Source organism: Oenanthe melanoleuca, chromosome Z (genome assembly GCF_029582105.1).
Source record: "Oenanthe melanoleuca isolate GR-GAL-2019-014 chromosome Z, OMel1.0, whole genome shotgun sequence".
Lineage (NCBI taxonomy): Eukaryota > Metazoa > Chordata > Aves > Passeriformes > Muscicapidae > Oenanthe > Oenanthe melanoleuca.
In genome coordinates, this window is record NC_079362.1 from 36,114,106 (window position 1) to 36,122,407 (window position 8,302).

The 8,302-nt window shown below is 43.0% G+C and overlaps 2 protein-coding genes across 2 annotated transcripts; one reads left to right on the forward strand and one right to left on the reverse strand.

The window, feature by feature from the left end:
* Positions 1-385: 385 nt before the first annotated feature.
* CKS2 (CDC28 protein kinase regulatory subunit 2) lies at positions 386-3,198 on the reverse strand. Its single transcript, XM_056514306.1, has 3 exons — positions 2,910-3,198; positions 1,986-2,113; positions 386-822 (listed from the first exon to the last, which is right to left on the reverse strand). The coding sequence occupies exons 1-3, from the start codon at positions 2,966-2,968 to the stop codon at positions 770-772; spliced, it is 240 nt and encodes a 79-aa protein (XP_056370281.1). The 5' UTR covers positions 2,969-3,198; the 3' UTR covers positions 386-769.
* LOC130265465 (translation initiation factor IF-2-like) lies at positions 2,967-7,148 on the forward strand. Its single transcript, XM_056514565.1, has 3 exons — positions 2,967-3,563; positions 4,660-4,744; positions 7,035-7,148. The coding sequence occupies exons 1-3, from the start codon at positions 2,967-2,969 to the stop codon at positions 7,046-7,048; spliced, it is 696 nt and encodes a 231-aa protein (XP_056370540.1). The 3' UTR covers positions 7,049-7,148.
* The last annotated feature ends 1,154 nt before the right edge of the window (positions 7,149-8,302 follow it).

The following is an 8,302-nucleotide window of genomic DNA, read 5'->3' on the forward strand; positions in this document are numbered from 1 at the left end:
AAACCATGTACAACTGTAATGCAATTTGCCTTCGAAATGAACCCGTTACTCTTTTAAAACGTTACTCAATATACAGAAACATCTTCTTAAAAAAAAGATCTGTCTGTATAGCTACTACTACAGTGTCCCAAGAAGCCACAGTGACCTTTTCAATGCAACACAGGAAGAGCAGGCTAAACCCCAGGGAAAAAACTTGTTATCAGCAAAGTTAAACAAAGAAGCCTAAAAAGCTCTTTGAAATACTGAGTACTACTCAACCCTAAGTTTATACCAAGTAATACCAGGTCCACCAAATTACTTTTGTTTCTTTAAGTAGATATTCTTAAAAAATGTTAGACAATGAATATTTGTTTTGTCTAGTAAATTACAAATCCAGACACTTAGGTTTCATTGAACATCAAAAACAGTTTATTTCTTAAAAACTCTTACTACTAAAAAGTGGAACTATTGGATTTGAACATACTACACTGCAGCAGGAACATGAGTGCAAAAGTTAAGGAACACGAACCAGCCATAAGCAAATCAGAACATGCAACATAAACATCAACACAATTTAAGTCAGAGAGGCACATTAAAAGATAAATTCATCTCTCTTTGAACATCATAGCAGCCTGCTTGGAATTGCATTTGACTGAGCTTTGTTGCTGTGAATAATACAGCTCATGCACAGGTTTGGATGTATGTTTTGTAAATTTAAAGTATTCACTGAATACTACCAACATATATACACTCATATACATAGTTTCCAGAAAATTCAAGAGGCAATGGCTTATTTCTGCTCATCCTTTGGAAGAGGTCTTCTGAAGAGCAGAATATGTGGTTCTGCGGGAAGAAAAATAAACAAAGTGTCAGTTTGTCCAAATCTTGATAAAAGGGATTTCTTTAATATTGAAACGGTAGTTGAAGCCTAGTTTCAAATAAAAAAATAGGAAGCCAAAGTATGGCCCCCCAACATGCAATATTAACAGACCAAGTCTGCAGTACTATTACAATAGTCAAGTTTTTATTTTTATACCCAATGCTGGCAGTATCGTAAACTTAAGATGCTTACAGGAGGGAAGTATTGAGAAAATACAGAGTATTTTATAATGTAATTGTACATTAGGCTATTTGATAAACGCTGATTTTGTAACTTGGACTAACAAACTGCTGATACTGTCTGTTAGGCACACATCAAGCACCAACAAAATCCACTTTGGCTAATACAGCCAACTTACATTATTATCATCAATCTTCTCAATTCTAAATGCCTCCAGGAAAGTCTAAATAATCAAAATTACCTAAATAAGGGAAACACTAGAAGGCTATGTTAATTTCCTCACCTGATTCTTCAGAAACTTGGAACTTCATGCTGCTGCAATTTATCAATTACCTGTTACTTTTTAGTCAGGCTTGTCAATGGTTAAGTTACCTGGAATGGCTGCTCCCACAATACCAATATCCTAGTTAGTAAGTTTTAGGGCTTTGCACCCTATTAACTGAAATATTGATTTCTTAGGAGGCTCTACAGCTAGAGTTGAAACTATCCTCTAGAATCTTCAGAAGATTAATACAGGACCTATCTACATGACTATTTACTAAGTTGTACAAAAAGTGGGTGCGTCAGCCTTATGATTTAAAGATATGCCATTACATTAACTTTGGTTCTGTCACATCATACTCATGTTATTTAAGAGCTCACAAAAAGCCTATTTCTATGGGCAGAGGCAGGAACACTTTCCAGCCTGGTATTTTTTGTCTCCAGATAAACCGTACACACCGAGGACAAGAGTTGCATTTTGCGAGTCTGGAAGCAGGAGGTGAAGGCTGCAAATAAAAGTATGTTGCTTTTGTTGGTAAAGGACTAAAGCAGCAAGGAGAGACTGACATTCAGTAGTGAATTCCAAATGGATTCCACAGTACGAGTTACACATCACATAGTTGAGCTGAGCACCAGGCAGTTGATATTTGACTTTTTTGTCTAAATTCTGTTCAGATGTGCTCACCTGGCTCATGGATCATATAGTGAACCCAGCCAAGACTCTGCTGAACACCAAGTCGTCTCCACTCTTCTTCAGTCATCAGATGAGATTTTGGCACTTGTTTTGAAAGTTCACGTGGCAGCATCACATGTCTATAGAAGTTTAATAATTAAACACACACACACAAAATCCTATTCATTAGAAAATTGGAACAGATCTGCACTGAAAGACAATAAACAGGTTATGAATACTTCCGCTACAAAAAAAACCAAGAGTACTGACTCTTGGCATGAATTCGATTATGAAACTTGTCCCAGAATCCAGTTTAAAATAATTTACGATTATTAAACGTTTCATCTGTAAAGCAACTGCATACTGGGACCCAAATAGTCCTTAGAAGAGATTTAGACCGCCTCAGACTCCAACGACCGTACACTCAGGGCAACAGGCTGCTGCAACAGCTACTTGAAAAATGGTAACTTTGGACTTCTAAAGTACTTGCAATACAGCTTTCAAGTAATCCTAGAAGAGTTAAACTTCAACAGGCCGCCGTCGGTAGGGGCCGACGCTGCGCCATCGCAGGCTCTGCCACAGTCCCCTCCCTGCAGTCAGCGCAGAGGGCACCGCCTCTCCGCCATCACCCCGTGGCCAGCGCTTACACTGGCCGCTCAGCGAGCAATCTGAGCCAACCCATTACAGCATTCGGACTCATTACTCATCCCCCGTCCCGCCAGTTTCACGCGGAAACCCCCCCATGGGAAGGCTCGTCACAGCCCTTCCCCGCTGGTTTTGCGCTCTCTCTGGCTTCATTACCCCGGTAGAGCCTCCTCATTCCCTGAGAGCAGACCGCACAACTCGGCCGAGGCGCCTGGCCGAGCCGCCCTCCTACGGAACGGCTCTTCCTAATCCCTCCAGCTGGCCCTTCCGCACTCTCCTACAGCTTCTTACCGGTATTCGTACTGCTCGTCAGAGTACTTATCGGAATAATAGATTTGCTTGTGGGCCATGGCGAGCGGCAGCACAGGCTGGAAGCAGCAGCACGGGCAGCAGCCTCTGGTTCTCCCCTCACGGACCCCTCGCGCACTAACTGCCCCCTTCCGCGCCCCACACCGTTTGAATCCAACGGCTCGGCTCCCATTGGCTCTCGCCGGGGCCGGCCAATCGCGCGCCGCGCCGGCGCGCCCCACCCGAGCCCGTCACCGCGTGACTCGCGCGCTCGCCGCTCCCAACCAATCCCCGGCCGCCGCGGGGGGCGGGGGTGCGTTACGTAACGGGCGGAGCGGTGAAATCGGCACGAAGCGGGGAGGCGGGGCTGGCGGTGGGGGAAGAGGAGCGGGCGCGCCTGATTGGCCAGCGGCGGCCGGGGCGGGCGCGCCCCCTTCCAGCGTACGGCGGTGCGGCCGCGCCGAGCCCGCACATGCGCAGCTCGGCGCGGCGCTCAGCGCTGTTGCTGTGCGCGACGCCGGCCCCGTTTGGTTTGGTCCCCGGTGTCCGGCGGCCCGGCTGCTTTCAAGGCAGCGAGAGAGTGATGCCTTCGTCCTTTTAAATAAGCGTCGTGTTGACTTTAAGATGATGTTGTTCCCTGGCTGCCGGATAGCTGCTGTAAGCCGTGTTATCCTGGGGTGCAGACCGGCGTGCTGTGTCTGCCCTGTGGGATGCGATAAGCGCGGTGGGAACGTGGCCAGAAAGAGCGATCTCAGGGTTGCTTTCACAGAATCACGGAACCATAGAGTGCTTGAAAGGGGCCTGAAACATTGCGTAGTTCCAACCACCTACCATGGATGGGGACACCCGGATCAGGTTGCTCAGCCCCATCCAACCTGGCCTTGAACACGCCCCGGGATGCGGCGTCCACGGCCTCCCCGGGCAACCTTGCAGTAAAGAGTTTTTTAATGTCAACCCTAAATTTCTCCCCATGCTGCATGCCCCCCGCCTTTGGTGTGCTCCTCTCTGCAGAGACTTCTTTTCCTTTTATTTCTGCTTCCTTGGTGCTGCCAGAAACGTGGGTACTGCCCGTGGTTATGTAATGCATCTGTCTGAAAACAGTTCTGATGGAAGAAAAAAACAGCCAAAGCCATGTGATGCATGACTGCTGATACACATGCGTGGGTAATAGGTATGATTTCTTTAGCAGCATTGTTTCTGCTCGAACTGCAGCTTGTGTTAAACAATAAAGTTTAAGCCAGTCTCACACCATGCAACCATTAAAATGAGTGATTATCATAATCTAGCAGTAATACTTTACTCTTAATTTGGCTGCATATTAGAGCCTGTTGGGCACAGGTTAGTTACAGGCAAAATGAAATCAGTGTTTTTGAACTGGTGTAGCTAAGTGTGTGATTTCATGTAACAAAGGATTGTATATTCCAGTGTAATTCTAAAAGTACAAACCACCTGCAAATTTTCTAAATTTTTGGTTGGGTTGTTCAAGATAGAGAGGTTTGGAGTTCTTAGCTTAATTTCAGGCAGCACAACTGTTATTTTTAAATACTTGAGGCAGAACGTATGCAATGTTTTCTGTTAGGAATGTCATTGTGCAATGATGGGAAGAAAAAGATTAAACCACCATGATGGGTTCTATTTGATGAAATACATGTTTCCTTTTGTAGGCTTTCTGCTTACCTCATACATACTAAACAAGAGAGAAAATTGATCTTTACGTAAGGCTGTGTGTAACCCTTTCTCATTTTTTTTGTAGACTTCAACAAGGCTTTTGGCTCCAGGTAATACCTTCAAAGAGAAGCAGCTGATGCATGGACTGGGTGTGCAGGCAATGAGCTTAGGTGAGTGGCCAGGCGCAGAGAATGGTGGCACATGACACAAGTCTAATTGGAGACCAATAAACAGAGGCGTGACCTGCACAGTGGGGCAGAGTGTACCTCCTAGCAAGTTTGCAGATGACACCTAGCTGGGGGGAGTAACTGAGAAACCACAGGGTTGTGCAGCCAGGTCAGGGAACAGCAGAAATAGGCTGAGAGGACCTTCATGAAGTCGAGAGTAACAAGTGGAACAAGGGGAGTAGCAAAGTCCTGCACCTGTGAAAGAACAACCACAGGCACCAGTATATGGTGGGAACTCCCCAGCTGGAGATGTGTTTTTCAGAAAAGGACTTGGGAATGGTGATGACCACTGAGCTGAATGTGACCCAGCACTATGTCCTTGCCCTAGGCTGCAGTGGGATGAGTGTTACCAGCAGGTTGTGATGCCTAGAGAGGCTGATATGGAGCAGAGACTAGACAGTTAAAAGAATAAAGTAGTTATGTATTGAGGGGCTGTAAAAGGATACACCTAGGGCAGTACAAGAGCCTGGCCAGGGCTATACCCAGGATGGACCCAACATGGATCCCGTCACGAGATTTTACACTTTTGTAAGTTTTGGTTCATCTACATATTGAGTTCAGTTGTCCAATCACAGCTCCAGGCCATGAAGTCTCAGCTCCCTGGCTTGCACCCTTCCCCTGGTGGGTGTTTATGCATTCTGGGTAACGGTTGTCCTTGATTCTCTGTCTAGGAAGGGATTGTTTTTTCTAGCTACCCTGTGAGGAGAACTTACTAACAGCAATACGAAGTTTCTAATTTTGCTTACTAAAACAAAGTTTCAGAGTTACACACAGGCAGCAGAGAGTCTAAAAAATAAAAAGCTAAAACCCAAGGCATCAGTTGAGGGAGGTGTCCTGCCCCTCCATACAGCACATGGGAGGTCTCTGCTGGAGACCAGCTTTGGGCTCCTAAGTGCGAGAGAAAGATGGAGCTGCTAGGGAGAGTTCAGTGAAGGGCTATGAAGATGAAAACTTGAAGGTGGGATGCAAAGAAGACCAGAACCAGGCTCATTGCAGTAGTGCCCTGACAGGACCAGAGGCAGGGGGCACAACTGAAACACGCGATGTTCTTTATGAACATCAGAAAGCCTTTTTTATACTGTGGGGCAGATGGGGCACTGTTAGAGAGCTGTTGGAGGATACTGTTACTCACAAAGGCTGTCGTCACATTGCAAAGAAGGAAATAAACTGTTCTGTACAATGTGGAGAGAACAAAAATGCTTGAACTTTATCAAAGCAGCTTTATGCTAGACCTTAGGAAGCATTTCCTACCAGTTCATAATTTAAATGTCTTAGAACATTTCAGAAAAAAAAATGCTTTCTGCAGTAATGCTTTAGGTCAAGCTGATCCTGTCTTTGATCAGAGGTTTCTTTGAGGCCTGCTTTCCATCGTTGTGTTAGTTATGCTTTCCCACTGTAACTTTTGCAAATACGGACTATAGAACAAAAGTAATTTTTTTATCTCCACTGCTCTGGAATGACCTTTTAATTGTGACTGTTACATGTTTTCATATCCAAAGAAGTTCGTTTCTGGAATTAAGATTATCAAGTGGTGAATTGAATTCTCACTCCAATGCTTCTGAACCAGGTCAGAAGTGAGTGAGACCACAAATACCCATATTTATTGAAGAGAAAATCTGCTGAGAAGCTTTATCATGCACTTTTGCCTCAGCATGTTGAAGGCATGTATTAAAACATTTATCAAAGAAGTTTGCCATAGCAAAGGCTAACAAGTATTCCACATAGCCTTAGGGGTATAGCTTTGTTAGGAGAAATGTGAGCGAGCTGCACAACTGGAATGTAAGTTCCTGATCAGATACCTGTCTGATTAGGGCAGCAGCTGTGATTAAGTTGTTGTTAAAAGACAAGATACGAAGAGAATATTCTTGAGCTTCCCTTTCTGTCTCTATAGCTAACAACAAGCACTCTATAGTAACACAAGCACATAGAAAATGGAGCACTGGTATTCTGCACTCTGTATGTAAACAGCATGACTGTAGTCAGCATAGAGGCTCTTCAGAACTAAAGATGGATTATGAACATTGTTGTGGGGAATGATTTTGTGTATCTAGAAAGGAGCAGATCTAAATCCTTTGTGTAACCTGTTTACTTGTGACTGAGGCCATCTACAGAGATATGTGGGCTGTGATAACACTGTTACAATGAAGGGCCCATGTGCACCTTAACTATTGCATGTACAGAATTCAGGATGTAAGTTGTGGTACATGAAAATATTTTCTGTGCTTTTTTTCAGAAGGGGGAAGATGAAAAATTTGCCATCTGTGTTGTGCATAGCAATCTCTGATTAAAAGTCTCTGCAGTTTTTCCTGTTTAGTTCTGTGAGACATTAAAAAAAATGAGTTAAATGTACTTTTACTGTGCTTCAGTTTTCAAACATGTCCTTATAAAACACTAATGTCAGATGCTTGAATGTATTTCTCTGAATAGAAAAGCAAGATCAGAGTCAAGGAACCTTTTGTACTGTCTTCATGAGTCATAATCATATACACAGTTAATAACTTTTGAGTAATTTGAATGTGAATCACATTCATAGCACATATTGATGAACTGTTATCTCTGGTTTTATATTTTCAGTGTTTCTTATGGAAGCAAGGTGTACACAATTGCACTTCTCATCAGTTTTGATCCTCAACTAGCTTTTGAACGGCTCAAAGTTAAGACAAATGCTGATAAATTATTTCAGGTTTCGTGATAACAGGCAGACAAATAGAGCAGAAGAACTCTGATGGTGGATGATGTTGCAGTTAAACTTGTACCTTATTAGACAGAATCTATGTGGGAGAAAAAACTTTGCATAAATGCTTTAGGGGTAAATATCTTTCAGCATTTGGTGTACATGTCTTCTGAGACTGTAGAGCCACAAATCATGAGTCAGTAGAAAACCAGTCTCGCTTAATTCTTATATTCAGTAAGATAACTTTCTATTTGATGATTTTATTTGCTGGCTTTATATGATGTTTGCCTAGTATTCCACAACAGTAGTAGTCCCCAAAGCACTCTCAGGCTACTTGTAGGTGTAATATTAACAGTATTTGTCTCTGAAGGTTTGATCTTCAGAATTTACCTCTATTTAGATAGTTAAATTTGAATTTACTGCCTTACTTGATTTGAAGGACTTTCTCATAAGTGTTGAGTTGTTTGTGTGCTAATTAACATCCCCTTAGAAAATTCAGAAGATGGGTTATTTTTGGTTTGGTTCACACAAAACTGTTGAGAGACTGAAGAATGTTGCTATGTTTTGATGGTCTAGCTGACTGCGAATAAAACAATGTAAGTGTTGAAAATTATCCAGTTGAGTTGCTGAGGATTGTCCTCTGAGAGAGGATAAACAAACTTGAAAAATAGAGCAAATTTTGATGCACACTCCATGCAGTACCTATGCTGATTCAAGAATTACATTTTGATGGTATTGAATAAATTATTCAAATTATTATTTAATAGATTATTGAATAAAATATTCCGAAGTCATAGAAGTGCCCAGCTTGCAGAATCAATACAGAA

What these genes read in the sequence shown, in the direction of transcription:
- LOC130265465 (XM_056514565.1), top strand. Translation starts at nt 2,967, where the DNA reads ATGGCGAGCGGCAGCACAGGCTGGAAGCAGCAGCACGGGCAGCAGCCT. An exon ending in CTGGCTGCCGGATAGCTGCT is followed by an intron (nt 3,564 to 4,659) that starts GTAAGCCGTGTT and finishes TTTTTTTTGTAG; the next exon opens with ACTTCAACAAGGCTTTTGGC.
- CKS2 (XM_056514306.1), bottom strand. Translation starts at nt 2,968, where the DNA reads ATGGCCCACAAGCAAATCTATTATTCCGATAAGTACTCTGACGAGCAG. An exon ending in GACGAGCAGTACGAATACCG is followed by an intron (nt 2,114 to 2,909) that starts GTAAGAAGCTGT and finishes AAACTTCTATAG; the next exon opens with ACATGTGATGCTGCCACGTG. An exon ending in CTATATGATCCATGAGCCAG is followed by an intron (nt 823 to 1,985) that starts GTGAGCACATCT and finishes TTCTTCCCGCAG; the next exon opens with AACCACATATTCTGCTCTTC.